Below are 22,631 nucleotides of genomic sequence, written 5' to 3' on the forward strand. Positions count from 1 at the left end.
ATAAAACATGGGCCACCGGTTTGCAACCTCTGGGAAAGGTGAGGTCTCCTTCCTATCTTAGAGGCACCCCTGTTATTGCCCATATTGGTCTCTCCCCTGCAGAGTCCCATTCAGAACTAGCCAAAGTTCCAGAATCTCCTTTCCTCCTTCCCCAATTAAAATCCCCATTTTGAAGGGGCAAGTCCAGCTATGTTAGAAAGCACTCTGATTAAAATAATTTCTACCCCCCAAACTCAATAAATACTCCTAGGATTACCTGCATTTCAAAAGTTATCTACTATTATGTTTCAATTAATAGTAGAGGCAATGAGCCAAAGTACATAACTATGGGCCAATTAGGACAGATGCCAAGCACTGAGCCAAGCACTTCAGATGCATGAAACTCTTTCAGCCATATGAGGAGGTACTGTTATTATCTTTTACGGAAGAAAAAAAAGGAGGCTTAGAGACATTAAGCCACTTGCCCAAAGTCCTTCAGCGTGTAAGTGGTAACAGTAGGCTTGCCCAACACTGAAGTCTGCACACATAAACACTGCTCAATATTACTTCTCTAAGTGATATCGTATAACCTCCATGTAATGGTCGTCCCGGGCACAACTTCCAAAGGGGCATTCTTGAGATGCATGTGTCCCTCTAAGAACCTAAGATAGCTCATGGGCTCAGCCTTCTTTTAAGATAATCCCTTCCCTTCCCCACTGCACGCCAAGACCAAACTTTCAAGGCAAAGGCAGAGGGGTCTTCAGATATCGACAGGACATAGTTGGTATCCAGTGCTGGAGAAGAAGAAAGGATGCTGGCTTTTCCAGGTAATCCTCAGCTCTGCTAAGAAAGAGGTGACAGGGGGCACGAGTCCGATCCCTGGTCGGGGAACTAAGCTCCCACATGGCACGCGGCGCGGCCAAAAGAAAAAAAAAAAATAGAAAGAGGTGAGAAGGACCAACGTAAAACGTCCTGGAGAAACACCCCGGCCACTGTGTCAAGCACACTTCCCAACGAAGGCCTCATGTTACATGCCCCGGGGATCCAATCAGCCCCAAAGTACCGGAAGAAACTCTCAGGTCTTCATTCCTGTTATTCTCTTTATTCCATAACAGATTAATTACAGATTTCAACTTTTCAATGCAACATGTGAGTAAGTTGGAATATTCACAGCATCGTGCTAGGGCACCATGCCAAAGAAACAGAGTATCTGGGCTCACAGGTACCTGCTCTGTGTTGGGCAAACAGAAAAACAAGCAAAACGATTTTGACTTTTTTCTTTTTAAATAAAGGTTTTTTTTCATTCCTCTTCTCAAACTATGAATTATTCTTGACTCCTTTTCTTGATATTCACTTCAGCTTTCAGAATTTCCTTCCTTTTTCTGGAACTAATGTGCTGTTCTGAAAGAAAATGGAGACAAACACAAAATTATTGACGATTTCAATTCAGTGTTGCAGCTCCTAACTGGTGACAACAGAGAGACCAAGGTACTAGGAGATCCCATTTATAAGGGAACAATCATTCATCTATTAATTCTGTTCATGCCCCATCTCATTTCACAAAAGAATATAAGACAGATAGCTCGAACTAAAGCTGACAACATCTTAAATAAACAATGAAACACACCTGATGATACCTAAGTGTGGTATGTGAAAACACAAGATGAGGTAATTCCAGGCACACCTCTCACGGTACAAGGCCAAAAAGACACTGTACATTTCAACTAGATGAATAGAAGAATGCTCGTCTTCAATTTCCCAGACTCCAGGTCTGCCAAACAACACATGCCCTCACGTAGCTTGGAAGATGACATTCTGACCTTTTGGTACAGAAATCTGCACCACATTCCTACCATGTGGTCATGTTCTTGTCAGTGATCAGACTCGATGTCTAAACTTAAGAAAGAATGTTTCTCAAAAACTGGACTCAGCTCACAGAAAAAGTTTAAGAGGGGATAAAAACACTAACTCTCTTTATTCCTTCTTTCTCCACGGCTGCCCCCCGCTAGACTCCAGTAAGTGACGGGGAAACACAAGAAGGGAAATGACAATCTGGACAGACACTGTGCAACCAGAGGGTGACAGCACCAAGTAAGTGATTCAGACGGTTCTGGTGAGCAGAAGCAAGGTGCTCACACACATGCCGTCTTCAGCAGGCAGCTGTCCCCAGTGGTGAGAGCTGATGTGATGACAAGGCGGTCTTGCAGAATGGCAGGCTCCAAACCAATTAATCAATAGTTCCAATCGGCACGCATGCACAGGCATGGAACTCATCCTGAGGACCAAAGTGAGTGCCCCTAATTCTCTGCCAGCATTCAGAGGTTCCCAGGTGTGTGTTCCAGGAATTCCGTGGCGGTCCAGTAGTTAGGACTCCGAGCTTCCCTGCAGGGGACACGGGTTCGATCCCTGGTCGGGGAACTAAGATCCCACAAGCCACGTGGTGCGGCCAAAAAAGAAAGAGTGTGTGTTCCGAAACGTTCATGCAGAGAGGACAGCGTTAGTTATGAAATAAGAACAGCAGAAAGGGTAGTGACCCACAAGCCTCCATCTTAGCTAAGAAATTAGCCCTCTGTTACGCCTGATCAAATCGATACCTGTCCTCAGATCAAAAACACTTGGCTACTAGGGACTTTCCTCTAAAAGACAAGGTCCCAACCTCAGGAAGTCCCAAATGTCCAAATGATCAAGTGACTTTCCTCTTTCTCAAGCAGTATGGTTTGGGGGTAGCAGGGTGGGGGCAGACTATCTAAAAATCAAGAAAAACAAAACCAATCCAGTTAGTTTTAAAGAATTAAAGAGCTCAATACTTAGCAGAAAGGACTAGTTCTGAAAGCAAATCTCAGCGAGAGCAACTATAATTCAGGACAAAACCAAATAGATAAGGCTAAGGAATGGCGGGTGGGGAGAAGGGACAGACCACAAAGAGACACGGGAGCTCGTTGGAGTGTGGAAATAAGTTTGTACCTTGGCTGAGGTAGTGTTTACAAGACTGTCTACTACGTCTTCCAAGATTCACAGAATTGTACACTAACAAGGGTGAATTTTACTGTATATGAATTAATCCTGAAAAAACAAAACCAAAACAAATGTAGTCGCTTTCTGTGTTGAGAACTAGATGTTCCAGCTTACGTTCACACATCAGTGAAAAAGGCTCTACATTCTATGCTTTTGTTGATTACTCCTATTTTCAGAGGAGTGAAAATTAGATGGCTTTGTTGCTTTGGCAGGGAAAGCCATTTCCATGGCAAAGGACGAGAGGGAACATGACTTGAAAACTCAAATACCTCCCTCCTCTTTGTTGGTCTAGTACAGGGGTCAACAAACTGTGCCCCACGGGCCAGATGCAGCCCACCACCTGTTTTTGTAAACAAAGTTTCGTTGGAACATGGCCATGCGGGTTTGTTTACGTGGGCTATGGCTGCTCTCACATTATAGTGGCAGAGTTGAGTAGTTGTAACAGAGACCATATGGCCTGCAAAGTCTAAAGCACTATCATCTGGCTCTTTCTAGAAAACTTTTGCCAATCCTTGGTCGAAAGGAGCTGATCAGTGAAGCATCAGACACTCTCTTCTCCTTCCCTCCCTTCACCTTCCTCCACTCCCATCCTCATCCTAGGACTGACACAATGGAGAACGGGTGATATTTCACTTGACATTTTAGTCACACAGGGAGCTGCCCTGAACCATATATCCTGAGCTGTAGGAACCTGGGTTTTGATGATGCTGGCTTTGATCTGTGGCCATCAGTCTTCATAATTTAGTGTCTCACCAAACCACACTGTTTGGCCCAATCAGAGGTTAATATTACAAAAAGGCCTAGAACAGTGACAAGGTGTGCCAGGATTTGCCATGGGACCATCATTTAATGAATTTAGATGTCCTGAATTGGGGGGGGGGGAATGTGTGTCCCCTTTTAAGAAGTCCAAGGTTGAATCTGTCTATCCTCAACTCTGTTCTCCTATGAACACAGAGAGGGGCTGTGTCTATAAAGTACCCCGTGGGACACAAGGGAGGATGGAGCCTTACAGTCAAAGTCAGGTCAGAGCTGCTCTGCTGCAAAGTTACCATCAGCTAGGCTAACTCAGGGGGCTTTGGCTTTTGCCCTGGTCCAGTTACAGCTTGGTCCAGCAAGTGGCGAAATGGCCTCAGAACTCAGCTTCGGCTTAGGGAGGGATGGGGAGGAACAAGTGTGCTGAAAATCAGATAAATAACTGACATGCATGAGGTGGGCAAGATGGAAAGGGGCCCTGCTCCTGGGATGAGTCGCCCTTCATCTTTACCGTAGTGTCCTATATTTTGCCAATCTACTGCTCTGCTCTGCAGCGATCCTGCCAAAGGAAAGAGGGTTTGAGAGTCAAGAAAGGACAGTAAGAAGAGAAATAAGCTGAGGAAAGAAATGGCAAACACCCGACCAGAGCTTCTGTTAGAGTCACCGTTTTCCCCAGGGGCAGAGCTTGCTCTAGGACTCAGGAAGACGGCAACAGAGTGGGCTGTGACTTTCTATATAGGATGGAGGGTGGGATGAGAACCATGGTCTTCCTCCCCAGAAAGTGTACACAATGTTAGCCTTCCAGACTAGGAACTCCCGCTGAGCAGGATCTAAATCAAATGGTTCCCACTCCCATCTCTCCTTAATCTTGTTCGTCTTGTGTGGGCAACTTCCAGAAAAGAGTGAACTCAGCAGAGGACAGCCTTTTGGCTCCCTGGGGCCTGGACGGGCTACTCTGAGGGAACAGGGCTCTGCTCAGAGAAAACAGCTGAGTCCTGGCTCTTTCTCAGACGCAGTGCAGAGCCGCCAAGTTCAGGCTGCTGGAGGGGCAGAGAAGTGAGCCAGTGGCCACTGCTGGTGCTAAGGGAAGCTCTAGCAGAATCTGGACAACCACAGGCGGGGCAGGGAGCACGCTGGGGCCGGTATCCATGGTGAGGCACTCGGAGAGCTCCATGGAGGCTCAGGCAGGGAGGAGACGTGGGGCTCTCCCGCCCACAACAGTCTCTGAGCAAGCCTCTCTCTGATGTGACCAACTTAACTGGCAGCCACACTGGGGGGCTAACACTATCGTGTCACATTCTTCCGGCAAAAGTCCTGGAGACGAGAAAGTAGGGCACGTCTGAAACGGTGAACTTCCAAAAGTGAAAGCAATTCTGACCTTTTCTTATTGACCTTTACGTGGCTGAAATCACCCAAGTTCTAATAAAGTCAAATCAATGAGAAACACCTACGTGACATTTAAATTTGCTTCTAATCCAGGTTCGAAAGTCAAGCTGCCAGCGAGCTGCCATTGCGGGGGGACCTGACCATTTGTGTGAACCTAAGTTTGTCTGGTTCTTGGGGATGTGATGCGGGCCACTGAGCAGTGCTCCCTGCTGGGGGCCTCTGTAAAGCCCGACGCGGTTTCTGGGGGGAAGAGCATGGACCTCATACTTAGGAGGAAGAGCTCCGGGAGGCTGCTGTGGTTGCAGAAGGGTCCTTCTCGGGGGTGCGGGAGGAGGGCAGAAAAGGGTTTTTTGCGGTAGCAGAGGAGAAAACTGTTACACAGCCAGCACACTAACAACAACCTTCTGCCACCTGTCCTAACCCATTTTAATCTTCATAAAGCAATTATTTTCTTCTCTTGTTTTAATGTGCCGGGGCATAAATTGTTGTGGTTTTAACATATTTAAAACTTATCACCAAGGCTCTTTTCTGATTTAAAAAGGCTTCTGTATTGGGCTGGATTAAGGTGTCACACTGGCCCCTAAGGACATGAATCATTTTGCCACATACCGTTGTTCAAAGAGCTGGGTGGACAGAGCTGACAACAATATTTCTAATCCCACTCTGGGTCCCTAGCCCGTCCCCAACCTTACCTCTTGATTGCCTGCTGGGCCAGCATGCGATTGCCAGCCAAAAACGTCAAGCTGCCCAAGATGGCCAGGTACTTCAGGGTCTGGAACATGTTGAGTTGCGTCCAGTAGACATACATGAGCCCCAGCATAGCTACAAGGACAGGCGTCATGATAGCCAATTAAGTAAAACAGTGACATTGCCCTGAGCAGAGGACAGTTAGAAGCCAGAAACTGCAGATCCTAAGAGGTCTGTATTTATAGACCAGCTTGTTTTATTCCTTTTATCTGATGCCAGAAAGTAAACAGCTCAATATACTTGCTTCTCAGCCTTGGCTACCAAGAAATCCAGAGGTAAAAACCAGATCTCAGCAACTTGGTTCCACGTTCCAGCTTGCATCTTTGTTCTTTAACGCAGGTTTTGCTGTTGTTTGTTTTTTAAGTTATGTCATGTTATATTTGGGATTCAGTTGATTTTTTAAATTCTGAATGAAAGCCCAGAGGATTAAAGAAATGAATCATTTTTCTTTTCATTAAAAAAATTTTTAGGGCTAATTTGCCACTGTGACTAGGAAGGAAGCAAGGAGGACAGAGGAGGAAGGTTTAGTCAAAGGGGCTCAGGTCTGGGCACTGAGAACCCTGGGTTCTGGCCCAGGCTCTGCCCTTCGCAGCCACTTAATTTCTCTGAGCCTAAGTTCTCTCACCCATCAAACAAGGATCATAATTCCTACCCTGGTCACCCCCGTCAGGGTTGTGATGAGAATCAAATGAGGGAATGTACACAAAAAGCACTCTGGCCAAAAAAAGTCATGGCTCTAAATAAATTTATATTCAGGTTTTGTTCTCAGCCTGACCCGGGAGGGCTATCACTCAAATTCAGTTAACTGGGCTGGAGAGAAAGGTCATCCTGTCAATTCTGTCCAGAAGGATGACAGATGAACTACAGCAGGGGTTCTTAGCCCTTTCTGAGGTCATGGACCACTGTTAAAATTTTGATCAAAGTTACAGACTCTCTCTTTCCCCAGGAAAACAGAGATACACATTTGCCTAGAGTTTCAAGGGATTCGTCTGTGGACCCCTATAGAATCAGCACACTATGGACACGGAGAGGGTGACTCCTGAAAGAGTCAAAGAAATCAGAAAAGAGTATTAAAGTCTCAGTGAAATGCAAGGGTCACCAATTCAATAGTATCAAAAGTTTCTGAAATGCCTAACTGATTTGTGAATTTACTGTCTTGTAACATTTAGGTTCTAAGTTCTCAAGAGAACAATGCAGGACAGCATGTCTGACTGTGGAAGGGACTGTTTTCTACTACTGTCCAGACACAGCCGCTAGCAAATGTGAAGATGGATACGTTGGGGGAAGATAACCTTTGGAAACTGCATTAATGCTGTTCACTCAGGAAGATGGCTCAATGTAAAGATACAATAAGTGAGTAATCTCTGGAAATGAACAGAGCTATTAAATAAGGGTAAAACGACCTGCCAACGGCAGCCTAGTACAATGAAACCCAATATAATGACAGCTGTTCTAAGCTGATGGGCCAAACAGGTTTATCATCATATTAACTGTCGTAAAAGGCCAGGAGGAAGAGGGAAATGTTATGCTATTAAGTCATTATAGTTAATAGGTTGTGGGTCTACTTAACAGGGCTTTTGCGTAGGCAGGCAAAATGTCAAAGGAGGTTAAATGGAATTAGCAGCCTGGGGCGCTTACCAGCATGTCCCAGGTGAAAGATAATCGTGCTAGGAGCAAAAGTGAAGTTGGAGACATTGGCACCAATCCGGATCCACTGAACGATGGGGAGAAATAAATTAAAAAGACATTAGAACTTGAAAGGGAGGCAACACATGCCATGCCAATGCTAATCCAATAAACAGCCCTAAGGGCTTAAAAGTTCATGCATACCTGAAGAACAGGGTATTTTTCCAAGTGACGACCACCCTATTATAAGTCCTCAGGAAAAACTGTTCCCTTTTTTCTTCAGAAAGGCATTCCAACACCTGCTCTCAAATGCGCTTGGGTAATTCAAACCTGAACATCATTTTTAATGACAGCAAACTTTTCTATTTTAAAACAGGTGAAACCATGAGGCTGAAAGGTCAGAAACTGTATTTGTGATGAAGTAACTGGCACCGCTGCTAATTTCTCTAAGTACTGGTGAGATAAACCCACCGGCAGTTGGGAGGATGCACATGCTCTGGCTGTGGGTTCCATGCTTTTTGAAATTCTGATCACTCAAAGGAACAGGTGCCCATACCCTAGGTCTGGTTCCTGAAAGCTTGTAGCATGCCTTCCAGATTTAGATTGACCAATAATTCTTTTATTAAAATCAATGAATGAATTAGGAACACAAGCAACTTTCCAAAAGTAAGATCGAATGAGTTTTCCATACAGTTCTCAAAATTCTCTGAACTTTGAGGATGTGCATCTATGCTTATAATTTTTTAAAAAGAGACAAGGGAAAAAAAAGTTGGTTAAAAAAAGAATTCAAACAGTACATTAAAGTATAAAACGTAAAAATGACCTTCTTCTATACTCCCTAAAAGGCCCCCTCCATAGAGGTGACCAACACTAATAGATGATGCCTTTTTAAGGTTTTTAAACAAAGAGCATTGTACTAAACATACTATCCTACCCCTTGCCTTCTTCACTCAATAGGACATCTTGGCAACCTTGTCATATCGCTTGACAAGTACATAAATCTATCCATTCTTTTAATGAGTTGCATATTATTCCATTGTATGGATGTACATAATTTATTTAACACTTGCTTTTATGAGGACTTTAGGTTGTTTATAGTTTTATGCTCCAAACAGTGCTGAAATACACAGCCCCTGTACACACTTTTTCTATAGCTATTAGCATCCGGTCTTGCTTTTTTCACACTTGACCTCATCTGAACGTTCCTACAGAGCATCCCCGTCTATACACTTTTACCATTTTTAATGGTTATTGGGTACTTTCTCAGGCCCCTTGATAATGGATCAGTTTTTCTCGTTGCTCCCCCATAATGGGGAATTTTAGTTATTCTAAAATTTTTTGACCATCGGTTTGGGTCACAGCTGCTGGACCCCTCTGGAGCTGTGCTGAGGCCAGAGCACAAAGCCTCCTTTGGAACAGCTACATCTGCTGAGTCTGGCGCCAGACACACGCTGCCCATGCTAATTACAGCTACTCACCAGAGCGAAGAGCAGGAGCAAGGGCGAGAGGATCAGGGCAGTGAACGTATTGGACACGACCGTGGGGGGCCTCTTCTCCGGCTCGCGGAACAGGTGCTGCCAAAAGAAGACAGGCCAGGAGTATTTCAAAATGTGCTCTTCCCAGCAGGGGCTGCCATGTATATGTACTAGGAACCAAACGCCAATGACAGTCAAGAAGAGGAAATGCCTCCCAGAGGCTGAAACCTCCTGGCCGTGAGTGGCCACTTGGCCTTTTGCCTCTTCTCAACACGGGCTTCTGCTTCCAGAGGTCTGCTTCCAAAGACACGACACCAGTTCACTACTCCTGACCAACCCTCTTTTTCCCTCCAAGACATATTGCCATTCAGAGGTTGGAGAATGCAACCTATCAAGCAGCATTTGCCTAGTATCAAAGATGGTGCCCGGGTATTTGGATGGCTGGGGTGACGCATCCAAGGCAGGACTCTGGATTTCATAATGCTTCTGGGTTCCTAGGGTAAGCGTTATCATATTTTGCTAACCAACTTAAATTAGCTAACTGGTGTATAATAATTTAAAATTTTAAAATTTTCTTCCTTGCCAATGTCCAGCCAACCCAGCTCCATAACAAGGCAGCTCCTCCACCTGAGACTCCTGTTCCCAACATTTTAACCTCAGCTCCTCTTTGCTGCCACTGTCATGAAGGGACTTCTAACATTGCCTGTGGCAGTCACTGCTGCCTACTCCACCCTATAAATCAGTCAGCACCCTCTGTCATCATGCTTATACTTTCCACTATTTAACTGCATTTGACATTCTTAAACGATGCTATAGCAACATTAGGAGGATTTTAAAAAAGAAATCCTACTACTCTAGCTTTTGGGCCCTTGTCCTTTTTCTAACAGTGAAATCAGAGTAAGTAGTCTGCTTGGAACACTTCAACATTAATTCAAATGGGGATTTCCCCGTGACTGCAGTATGATCATTTCTCATGATTGCAAAACAGTCCACCGAGTGGCTCTACCTCAGTTTCTTTAACCAGTGCTCAAACTGTTTAATAATTATTGTTTATTTTGTAAACTGCTTTAGAAACTTTTCAAAGCTTTTCTTTCCTTATCTGTGAACTATTTTGATCCTCACAACAGTCCTATGGGCTGGGCTGGGCAGGGATTGCTAATATTTGTATGCAAGGAAAGTGAGTTCCGGGAGAGAGGAAGGGCTTGCCTAGGGGAGGAAAGCCCTGTTCTCCAGTTGAGTTGTCCACCTGTGGGCTCCATCAGCCCTGGTCTATGCAGCAGCAGAGAGGAACAAAGCCAAACCCATCTGTGCTGTAGTATCAAGCAGTGATCTGAGGGCTAAACCTCCTGCATGTTTAGGAAAAACAGATTCGGGTTCTGATTTTGTCTCCAAATATCTGTTTTCTGGGAGCTGGTCAGTGGGCAGCTTGAGCCTGTTTTTTCAGCACTAGGAGGGGGCTGATATTTGCCCTGCCTGATCCACAGGGTGGCAAAGACCAAACTATAAAATATCATATAAACAGGTTAAAGAAGGGACCAGAGCCAGTGTCCAGGGGTCTGCTGCCCTCTCTCACTGTGTCCATTTCACATTTCTCTTCAATGTTTAGTGAAGAACCCCTCTGGGATCTACCTGAATTTCCTGTTTGGGGGTGAAAAGGTTCTTGGACAGGACAGTCGACGGAGCATCTTCTTCAGGGAACCTGATGACCACATCAGCCTAAAAAAATAAATGCAGCCATTAAAGGCACAGGGGCAGAGAAGGAGGTGAAACTCATCAGCAGGACAGTATCTCCTAACTCACGTCCAGGACCATAACTGAAAAAAGCTCCAAGCAGTCCAATCCCTTCTGATCCATTAGCCGACAAACTGAGGCAGTAAAAATTTCAAGAACAAAATAAGTATTTGTTGAAAATGCTTTTTAGAGCAAGAGTTCCAATTTTCTACTGGTCTGGTGAGCCCCACAGAGCTGCCTAATACAAAAATCCCAGCTGGTACTCAGGCTGTTACAGTTGCAATCAGAAACTGCTCCATGTCCCTGAGAAGTGTAATTTAGTCTCAGACCAAAAAAAAAAAAAAAAAAAAAAAAAGAAATGAAAATGTGCTCTCATACAAAAAGCAGCCCAAAGTCCAAGAGAAGAAAAGGAGCTTTGAATACAACATAAGAAAATGCAGCTGCCCCTTTGTCTTGCAAAGGGAGTCAACCACCACTCAAGGCCTGCAATTTGGCCTCTGCTACCTTTCCAACCTCACCGCCTACTGCTCTTGACCAGATTCAGGTGCTCCAGCAAAATGGACCCAACTCATATCTCACTGAAAGCACCTCAAGCTTTTCTGGAGGCTGTTACCCCAGCAATCAATCTATAGTGCCCCAGATACTATTCTGATAAACCCCTGCAATTCTTCCCTAGTTCAAATGCCATGTCTTTCAAGCTTTCTCTCAACACACCAGTCAAAAGTGAGTTATGTAAGTGAAACACACTATGTAAACTATTAATACACCTTGCAGATGTTGGTTATTAGTTAATTAGCATTTTGCATATCCCACAATTCACTGTCCCACACCATCCTGAATTGGAATTGGATTTCAAATCTTCGGCCCCTCCCTGGCCCACGCTGTGAGGCCACGCCATATCTCAAAGGCCAAAGCCTTTATCTCATATCTATGTAGCCCCCCATAGTGCTTTGCTGTATTATGAAAACCTTCTTCTAGTACTACTTTTATAGAAATTTGCTAGAACCCATGAGGGCAAATCTATACATCATTCATTCCCTCAATCACTATATATTAAACCCCTAAGACGTGCCAGGCCATGTGCATGCCCCTAAGACTACTAATGGGGACAGCACACAGCCCCTCACCTCACAGTGCGTGCGCCCTGGGTGGCAGGGCGGGCCAGGGTAGGGAGCCCATGCCCTGGAGAGGAGCTGTCTGTGGCTGACTGCAGCACAGCCGCTCTTGCCTGGGTCAAGATACATGGAGGCACATACCACATTCCACAGGACTGGGTTCTTCAAAGTAGCATCTCCGATGATCAAGTAGAGAGTGTAGGTGCCGGATGCAGAGTCAAATTCGAGCTTTCTCTCAGAGGTATCCAGTTCAAACTTGTACACGTTCTTGCTGTCCGGCTCTGCAACAAATACCACCTCCTGGCCAGTCTTCTGGTTATGGAGTCGGACAAATGTCTGGATAGAACAGTAACGCAACCCTTCATCTGATAATTTCAAAACTCCCTCCGGGCCCAACATCAAATCAACAAGGCAGCAGGCTGTCAGCTCTTTCATCGCAGTGGGAGCTCTGGGATCTGCCAGGCCTGCCCGAGAAAGCAGGAGGAGTGGCCGTCCCACCCTGCTTACTAGCTCAGAGATCAGAGATAACTTTTTGCTAGTATAAGAAATTTAACTTAGGGGTCCAGCCAATTCTCAACGACTTGTAGGCCGAATGCCCAGTTTGTGGATGATTTAAGCCCTTTGCTGTTGCTGTAATTTCTTCTTTCTGCCAGCCTTTTGGCCACTTTGCTGCCCAATTAACTTCTTCACCAGAGGGTGAGAAGAAGGGAAATGAGGTGGAACTTTAAGAAGCTCATTTTCAATTTCCTAGTGCCTTCAGCTAAAGACTTAGGAGAGAAGGCTTGGGGATTGATAGCAAGGCAGAGTTCCAATGGAGCAGAGCAGCCCAGTGTCAGAGAGAGCATTGAAGACAAACAGATTTGGTTACACTACTTATTGGCTGAGCAGGTTACTTAACCTCCTTGAGCCTTGATTTCTGCATCTTGAAGATAGAAAGATTAACTTCTACATGTGGTATATCTGTGTGAAGAGTCACAATAACATAGGCAAAGCATTTAGCGTAGGACCCACTATATACTAGCTAGTCAACAAACATTTATCAATGATGGTATGAGTCTAATCACCTTATCCCCCCAATGGCCTAAGAAACTAAGGTTTCTGCAAATTAGAACTGCAGCAAAACTTAATATCCACTCAGCTTTTCTTTCAAGTGTTTCAAAATAAAGAATTCAACAAAGCAGGTAGATTGGTTCCATTTCACAGATCATAAGGCACGGAGTTTAAATGAGTTGCCATGGTCACAGAGCTAGTGCTGGATCCACAGAAAAAACATAAATCTCATTTGTTACTCTACACCTGGGCAACAAAGAACAACCATCAAAGTGTTTAGGGAAAGAGGCCCAGAGCTGTGAAGCCTCCTGACCCCAGCAGTCTTGGCCAAGAATGGGATTCAGAAGCCTGGACGCCTGATCTTCCTCCTGTCACCGCCAAGCGCAGGCAGCAGCCAGGCTCATCTACAGAATGTCGTCTCTACTTAGGAGGTCTGTAAGCCAGGCTTTCCAAAACTGAATCTTGGATGAGACGAGTATTCAGTTAAAGTTACACTTCCTCACTAACTCTTCCTGCCCTAACCTTAATTCCACCAATTTTGTCTTGTAATTACTTCTCTTCATATTCTGTCTTCCCTTCTGCTGTTTCATTGGCAAATGCCATTCTGAGAAGGAGCTGGGAAGTGCTAAGGGGCTGAAAAGTCAGTCGTGGCTAAGTGGCCTGACCGAGCTCTCTGGAGCTTGGGTGTGGAGGGAGGAGAAGCAGAGAAGGGCCAGGACGGCGGTGCTGGCGGCAGCCACTCCGGGCCTGGGCACAAGCACAGTAGCTGCAGCTACAAGAAACAGAAAGCAAAAAGGTTTCCAAGTTAAGTCCACTCACCTCCATGGTCTGTTCTGAAGCTGCCCCTCAGCATGGACACAAGTCCGCTAGCTCTTGCTAAAGTACTGCTACAAAGCACCTAAACCAAGGCCACTAGGTCCCACGTTCTTTCCTATCTTTCCACATTCAAAGTACTTCTCTGAATTTCCCTTTACAATAGAACCGTGGATGTGGCAGGGCTCAGAGCAATTATTCTCAATCAAGTGGGATGACAGAGGCAGGAAAGGAGGTGTCTGAGAGGACAAGGGCCATATCAGACTCTCTGGGGAAAAGATATGGTTTGAAAATCTTTTAAATAATAATTATCATTATGTTATATATGGAAAACAAAAATGAAGCCTATTGCTTTCATAACACAAAGCAGGCACAAGTTAAAAAGTGCTAGTTTTCAGATTCCTACAAAATCTGCTTTGGCCAGAACAAAAGCATACTTTGGGCTCACTTCCTAGGTTTTCCTTTTTTCAAAATTATTTTAATATATGTTTTTTAGTCAGAAAGAAAAAAGCCTCAATTAAGTGTTAATCTGCCTTAAATATATCTTTTCTATGCCAGCTAATCTCTTTAAAAGAAGAGTGCATTCCAGGTTCAGGGTTACAACCAGTACAAGAGGGGCAGAGTGTCATGTGGGAGAACCTGATGGATTGTCAGGGTTCAGAGTGAAGATCTGAAAGCAGGAATTCGGAATTTTCTCGACTCAGTGTTATATACCACATCAACAACTATCATGTACATCAATGTTTCAGGCCAAGAGAACCGTCTGCGCTTTTTCCTGACCTGGTGAGGGGTGAGTTCAGCACCAGTGTTCACATCTACCAGCTGGAAGAATAAAGCAAAGTTCTGGTGGCTGTCTGCGATGAATGTGCCCTTGGCCTTGGCTGGGTAGGTCACCCTGAAAGAGACATTTATACGGTAAGTTTTCAGAGAGGAGGATCTGCAGATCTCTGAGACAAGAGGGAAGAATACAAACTTCACTTCATTGCCTAATCCTCCCTCTCCCAATTGTAACACTTTTCTGTTGTGGACAGAGTGGAGAATTGTCTGTGGCCTGAGGGCAAATTGGACTGATAAAGCCAGGACTGAGAAAAGCACAGAGAAAACTTTCATCAGCGTCTGGGGAAAATGCTATGTGCAGATGCTCCAGGCTTTCACTTCAAGGACCTAAGGATATCAACTCAACCAAGTCAGGCAGCAGTGGGGCTCACGTGTCCCCATGCAAGCTCACAAGCGGACTGGAGGGCTGTGCTGGCAAAACCACAAGGAGAAAAAAAATCACAGGATCGACGTTAGCAGCATATGTGAGCAGGGTCGGGAGACTAGGAGGTAGGAGACGCAAAGGACAGAAGGGTATTTACAGTTTTTTCTTTTTTTAATGCTGCATTCTTTTTCCTGGACACTGTTTCAATTTATTTTTCTGCCTGAAATTGAGCTTTAAAAAGTCATTCTCTCAAAAGGCAGGCTTGATGAGAAAACTGTTCTTTTCACAGCTATCTCCTGGGATTTTAGGTTAAGATGGCCAGGGGATAAAAAACAAGCCAAATGATTATAGAGCTCACAATGGGCCATGTTTCACGCTTAGGCTTTATATTTACTTATGAGTAATACCAACTCTTTATCTATGGAGAGTATTAAACTTTGCAAAGCACTCTTACAGACATTATTTCAGTGGATTCTCAACAGTGCTCTCATTTCCAATGTCACTATAAAAATATCCAAGCCAGAGGCAGAAAGCCTAGCCCTTCCACGTGACTTAAAAGGAATGAATGCTTGGCTTCTAGTCTCTGGCTAATATCCCATCTTCAAAACAGCCTCGAAGGTTCCCCTACTTTCTTTGGCATCTATAGCCACCCCAGTTGAATAAATTTGGGGTCTGAACTACACCCAGATGTCTAGATGCCCCCTCCCCCCGCACCCAGTGAGGATCTGGGAGAGGGCTGAGAAATGGCTTCATACAATGTTCTGGCCCAACTCTGATCAATTACTAATGGTTACCTAGAAGTTTGTGTTAAAAAAGATTCTGAGGGACTTCCCTGGCAGTCCAGTGGTTAAGACTCTGTACTCCCAATGCAAGGGGCACGGGTTCGATCCCTGGTCGGGGAACTAAGATCCCACATGCCACATGCGTGGCCAAAAAAAAAAAAAAAAGATTCTGAGTTCAGCAGGGACAAATGCTGTGACTGATCAGTGATGCCCTCCATGGACTTGAGAAAGGGACGTGCAGCCCTAGTGCTGGGTATCTGCCATCTCACTTCTAACGACCTGTGAGACGCATACTCACTCACTCACTGTGAGCGTCACTCACTCACAGTGGCTCACTGTGGGCCAAAGAGAGTTGCCATGAGGCCCCTAAAAGCAAGTTCAAGACTGTGAAGATAAAGAGATGACATCAGAAAATAAGTTAATACACTGCTTCCTCCATTAAGAAAGTCTTGTTTTAGGGAACTCCCCGGTGGTCCAGTGGTTAAGACTCTGCACTTTCATTGTCAAAGGTAAGGGTTAGATCCCTGGTTGGGGACCTAAGATGCCAAAAGCCATGCAGTGCGGCCAAAACAAAAAACCCAAAGAAAGTCTTGTTTTAAAAAGAATTGTCATCTGAACTAAATAATGTGCTTGGTAACACAGCTGACTGACGTAGACTTACATTCTGAGGTAAGCTCCTTCCCTCGCTGTGGACTGTTAATAAACAGTTTGCTCAGGGACTGATCACTGATACAGACAACCCCCAAATCTGTCTGGATGCCAAGCAGCACCCCGGACGCGGTGCCGGAGGAATGGCAGCCTCTTAAATTTGGAGTACAAGCCGGGCCACTGCGGACACAGAAATGACGTCTGGAGGGGCTCGGTGCCTAGGCATGCTCCGCCCAGCTCAAGCCTGGATCCTCCCTGTGCCCAGGAGGCATCCCACCTACCGCGTGGTTTTGGGTGCAATGCTCTGATCCTTATCCACAGTGGAGAGATCGACATTTGTGATGCCAACTTCAGTGGAAATCTTGACTCTGAGCTAGGGTGAAACACAGAAGAAAATCGCCAAGTCAGCTGGTGAGTATACCAGGAATTAATATACATATCCAAATTTTTCTCTTACTTGTGAGTAAAGGCATGAAAAAAATCCTAGGACAGGAGTCTTCAATGATTTTAGTAAAACTGACCCATCCAGGTAGTATTTCTACCTCTTCCATCTTTAGGCCTAAAAGTAACTCCTTGATTCTTATCCCTTCTTCCTTTCTTTGGCTTTGAATGAATGGTATATATTAAAAAAGAAACAAAAAGAAAAAAAGTAGGTATCTTCATGTGTACTTTAAAATAAATAAGGGAGAAACTCCTTAAGTAGTAACCTTCAAATAATTTAAATCAACAAGTACTCAATTCTAATGACAGCTAATGTTTATTGAGCATTTACTATGTGAAAGACACTGGCCTTCTAAAGATGATCTCATTTAATCCTCACCACAACTCTAAGGTAGTGCTATTTCAGACGAGGAAATTAAAGATTAGAGTGATGAAGCCGTTCACTCACGTTCAGATAGCTAGTAAGGCAGAGCCAGGGTTCAGGCTCAGGCATCCTGACTTAGAGTCCATGTTCTTAGGCACCTTCCTGTCCAACTTCCCAGCCAACACTTAAGTTTGTCCCAAGCAGACTATAGGTCTGCCCAGGAACATTTAAGAAGCTATGGCAGTCATCTGTGCCATCCACCAAGTACTTCTGCTTCTCCTTCTGAGCATGTGGCAGAAATGGACTTCCCTGCCCTCCTGGAGTCAGGTATGGTCATGTGACTGGCTGTGGCCAGAAGCGTGTCACTTCCAAGTGGAAGCTTAAGAGTCGGTTTGTGATTCTCTTCTCCTCTGACATGGACATAGACGACCTACAGAGGGGCTTGCTACTTCAGCCTGGGTCCTGGAGTAAGGGCAACGGGAAGCAGAGTCTCCAGCTGACACATTAAAGATACCTTGCATGGGCAAAAAAGAAACTTGTTGTTTTAAGCCACTGAAATTTGGAGTTTGTTACAAGCACAAACCAGTCCATCTTAACTCTTATGTTGCTTAAATTCTATACGTTCCCTATAAACATTTTCACAAAGAGGGGCCAGCCAATGCTAGTAAACAAGAAATTTTTTAAAATTAGATTAAAATAAAAGTAAAATTCCAAAAGAGACAGAAAACATGCTAAAAGTCTACTCGGGAAATTTTTTATTTTTTTTATTTAAATTTTTTATTTAAAATCTAAGTTTGAATGTGCAAATTATGCAATCCCAAGGCACTTTTAATGTGTAAACATATCTGTGAGACTTCCAAATATTTGATAAGCTTGAATGTAATGCTTAAAGAAATCCTTGCCAAATACACTGGTTTACGGTCTAAGTTAGGATCAAGGAATAGAGATAGAAGCCTGGGCAAATAATTGAAGGATAGCTTCAGCATTTTTCTAAAATGCACTATCAAGGTGTGAGAACCTCAAACCAAGGGCAAAGAAGAAAAATTTAAAAGGGATAAAGATAGTTATCAAGTAATTCCTTTTAACAGCCTCCATAATAACTATTTTGTGACAACAACCTCAATTATCAGGTTGAATAGGGGTGTTCTGTTTTGCTTTAAAAAAAAAAAAACCCTAAATGTAAAAGATTACCGAAGGCTATAAGCATATTATTACCTCCTACTTTTGAATACACAGCCGCCTATGGCAGGATTATATTTAGCATCATAGCTTGTCACTGAATCTAGGCAACTGGGTGAACTACGGTGGGGGGTGGGGGAGGGTGGGGAACAAATGGCCTTCAAGTTGCATAACCCACCAAGGAGAGAGCCGGTACCCTCCACTTTGGCTCCTGGGCACTCTGCTGAGCAAACAGCTTCACAACTCTTTCAGGGCTGGGAACCAGAGCCAGCTTTGCTATTATAAAGCTCAACCCACAGAGGCACTGACAGCACTTTCATTTGAAGAAAAACTGGAGTGGAAGGCTCAGGCAAAGAAGTAGCCAAAGAGCTTTGATTTTTAAGCAAGACACCCCACTGAGACCACTTCCCTATATCCCCCTAGAGCATCTGGAACACCTAGGTGCAGGGACAGACAGAGATGGCAAGATGCACTTCCTGTCCTAAAGGGAAGCATAAAGGCAAAGCTAAATTATAACAGACCAGGCTGCTGCTTTAATGCAGGGATGGACAAAGGGCTATGGAAGCACAGCAGAAGGAACTGTGACCCAAGTCAGCCTCGGGCAGCCCTTGTTTGGGGAGTGGGAAATGTGTAGCAGGAGGGCTTAGGCAGTCCTCCGGTTTCAGGAGAAGCAGGAGTTTAGCAATACTCCATGCTATAAAAATAATCTGTTTTCATGGGTAATTACTCTGCAATCTTCATCAACATTAACTAGATAATTCCCTCTTCACTTCTGCGACTCATTCTCTTAAGGACTCACTCATTTAATTTGTAAATGTGATTTTAAAATCATCATCCCACCTAAATGTCCATAAAGAGGAGACTAGTTAGAGAAATAATGATATATACACATACACTCTGAACTACTACGGAGCAATTAAAAAGAACAACCTAGGTGTCTATGGACTGATATGGAGATACCACCACCTACTTTTGAATACACAGCAATCTATTGGCAGAATTATATTTAACATCGCCTGTCACTGAGTCCAGGCAACTGGGTGAATTATGGCAGGGGAGTGGGGGGATGAGGGGTGGGGGGAGGCCATCAAGTTGAATAGACCCCAAGGGGAAAGCTGGGAGCCTCTACTTTGTAACAAAAGTAAAGAATACAACTGTTCATAGAATGATCACTTTTGTGTAAATAAGAGAGGATATGCATACATTCAATGATATGGGCATCCTTCTTTTTCAAAGTATACACAGTTAACTGTTACTAATGGATTCCTCTAAGGCAGCGGTCCCCAACCATTTGGCACCAGGGACCAGTTTCATGGAAGACAATTTTTCCATGAACGGGGGTGGGGGTGGGGGTGGGGTGGGGGAGTGGGCGGGTGGATGGCGTGGCTCAGGCGGTAATGCGAACGATGGGGAGCGGCAGATGAAGCCTCGCTTGCTCGCTCAGCCGCTCACCTCCTGCTATGCGGCCTGGCTCCTAACAGGCCGCGGAGTGGTACTGGCGGTGGGGAACCCCTGCTCTAAGGAGAGGGACTGGACTGAAGGGATGAGAGAAGGCTCTAATGTTTCATTATATACCTTTTTGCAGTTTGAATTTTTTTAACTACATGCATATTTTACTCCTTTTTTTTAAAAAATAGGGATTGGGACTTCCCGGGTGGCGCAGTGGTTAAGAATCTGCCTGCCCATGCAGGGGACACAGGTTCAAGCCCTGGTCCAGGAAGATCCCACACACTGCGGAGCAAACTAAGCCCATGAGCCACAACTACTGAGCCCACGTGCCACAACTACTGAGCCTGTGCTCTAGAGCCCACGAGCCACAACTACTGAAGCCAGCGCACCTTAGAGCCCGTGCTCCACAAAAGAAGCCACTGCAATGAGAAGCCCGCACACTGCAACAAAGAGTAGCCCCTGCTCACCACAACTAGAGAAAGCCCGCACTCAGCAGTGAAGACCCAACGCAGCCAAAAAATAATAATAAATAAATAAATAAAAATAAAATAGGGATTATCTGAGCAATGGCATTGTGTGACAAATACTTTCTTCTTTATAAACGATTTTGTATCAAAAAGTACCACTCAGGGACTTCCCTTGTGGCCAGCGGTTGAGACTCTACGCTTCCAATGCTGGGGACGCAGGTTGGATCCCTGGTGAGGGAACTAAGATCCCACATGCCATGCAGTACAGCCAAAAAAAAAGTACCATCCAATAAATATGATTTAAAAGACAATCACTCTCCCTTTCAACAGATGGATAAACACAAACATGTTTAAAGACTTATGTAAGGCTCCTCAGTGTATCCTACTTATAGTGATAAGGAAGCCATCAACTTGCAGGTTTTTACTTAGAATCCTGACTATAAACTTTCAATAATAACACGGTCACTAAAGCCTGCTAATCAAGATTCAACTGTATGTTTGTTCTGAAGACATTATAAGCGTTCACAATACAGACACATGGAATAATGAAAGGGCAAACTGCAGTGAACTCAAGTCATTTTGGGTTTGCTCTCAGCCCTAATTTTAAAAGGCCTCCTAAGTTACAGCTTTCTGTGTTGCACAGAAACACTGCAGGGCTGTTCTTAAATAAGGAACCATTTAAAACAAGTCCTTCCGCTCCTAAAACCTTACTACAAATGGGTCTCTGGAAACACTGAAAAGAAAAGCATTTTTATGCTACTCTCTTAAAGCAAATTGAGGTTTTTTCAAAACCCTGTTGTAAAGAGTTCAGAGTAGGATCCCTGTTGGTTAGCTGCTTCTTCAAACTAACACTGCAGGATTAGTTTTTATAATAAGAAAGGGACTTGTTTAGCCACTTTAAATGCAGCTAAGCCTGCTTTACAGTGAATCAACTAGTCCTTCTTTTGCCTGTACTGCACGCCACATACACCTCAAAAAATGTTTTAACGCCAGGAAATGCAGTCTTTCTGCTGAGAGTAATAACCTCCCTGTTTAGCTCATTACTGTCAAAAATGATGGTGCATTAGGGGCAATTAATGCTAATGACAGCTTCTAAAACCCATGCTTCCCCTGACAGCAAGTCCAATGTCAATGAGTGCTATTACAGGCCCTCCACACCAAACCACCATTAATGCACTCTGACCAATGTCAAGCATCTCTCAGGAGAGTAAACAGGACCTGCTGACCCGCTCTGAGGCTCTAAGCATGACTATTACTGAAATTACAAAGTAAAGTTGCATATGTGACAGAGGTCAGAGCATGCACGTGCACATAGGCAGGCATACACACACACACACGCACACACACGCATAAAGCTTAACATAATGAAGAGAGGAGATTTTTAACGCTTACTCCATCACTGGGAAGGAAAAGGACAGCAATGGCCTCGACGGGAGCTTATTATCATTGCATGAGTAACAGCTATTAGCCATTTCTGTTATTTTGTACTTATTTAATTTTTCCAACGACCATAGAAACACTTGTGCAGACACCAAATTTGATGTAACAAAAAGCCAAGCTGTTACAACAATCAAGACAGCATAGTATTGGTGTAAGGATAAAAATATAGATTAATGGAATATAACTGCAACCATTTATGGTCACACTGATTTTTTTTTTTTTTTTTTTGCAGCTGGCACGAAAATAGTTTATTGGGGGAGTCCCGGAAAGGGAAAGGGATCGGGGGGAAAGGGCTAGAATGAGGGGACTCTGCCCTATTCTCTTCAGGAACTAGAGCAAATGGGGAGCTGTCAAACAGAACCTGGGGTGCCAAGACAAGTCAATAGGGAAAGAACAGTCTTTTTGACAAATGGTGCTGGGACAACTGCACATCCACATGTAAAAGGAGGAAGCTGAACCCCTACCTCACAGCACATACAAAAATTAACTCAAAATTGATCAGAAACCTAAATGTAAGAGCTAAAATTATAAAATTCTTATAAGAAAACATAAGAGTAAATCTTCATGCTCTCAGATTAGGCAACGGTTTATTAGATACGGCACTTAAATCACAATCAATGAAAGAAAAATAAAGATATTGGACTTCATCAAAATTAAAACCTTTTGTGCTTCAGAAGACAACATCAAGAAAGGGAAAAGACAACCTACAGACTGTGAGAAAATATCTGTGAATCATATATCTGATAAAGAACTTGTATTAAGAATATATACAGAACTCATAACTCAAGAACATAAAAAGACAAACAATGTAATAAGAAAAGGAAAAAAGAAGTATATAGATTAGGAAGGAAGAAATAGAGACAAAATAAAATATTTTTAATGGGGAAAAGACCTAAATAGACATTTCTCCAAAAAAGATATATAAATGACCAAATAGCACATAAAAAGATGCTCAATATCATTAGCCATC

General features: G+C 44.1%; 1 protein-coding gene across 3 annotated transcripts in view; it reads right to left on the reverse strand.

The window, feature by feature from the left end:
• Positions 1-1,061: 1,061 nt before the first annotated feature.
• Positions 1,062-22,631, reverse strand: part of RPN2 (ribophorin II) — a 55,825-nt gene continuing 34,255 nt past the window's right edge. For 2 of the 3 annotated variants that reach the window (XM_082361954.1, XM_082361955.1), the window contains exons 10-18: positions 16,603-16,694; positions 14,471-14,585; positions 11,969-12,163; positions 10,611-10,697; positions 8,985-9,080; positions 7,519-7,594; positions 5,826-5,955; positions 4,259-4,306; positions 1,062-1,380 (exon numbers count right to left, since the gene is read on the reverse strand). In XM_082361954.1, coding sequence (XP_082218080.1) covers positions 1,368-1,380; positions 4,259-4,306; positions 5,826-5,955; positions 7,519-7,594; positions 8,985-9,080; positions 10,611-10,697; positions 11,969-12,163; positions 14,471-14,585; positions 16,603-16,694 — 852 coding nt within the window. In that variant the 3' untranslated portion in view covers positions 1,062-1,367. The remainder of the gene's footprint in view (positions 1,381-4,258; positions 4,307-5,825; positions 5,956-7,518; positions 7,595-8,984; positions 9,081-10,610; positions 10,698-11,968; positions 12,164-14,470; positions 14,586-16,602; positions 16,695-22,631) is intronic. The other variant, XM_082361956.1, reaches the window with a different exon arrangement.

Source organism: Balaenoptera borealis (genome assembly GCF_965194805.1).
Source record: "Balaenoptera borealis genome assembly, chromosome: 16".
NCBI classification, from domain to species: domain Eukaryota; kingdom Metazoa; phylum Chordata; class Mammalia; order Artiodactyla; family Balaenopteridae; genus Balaenoptera; species Balaenoptera borealis.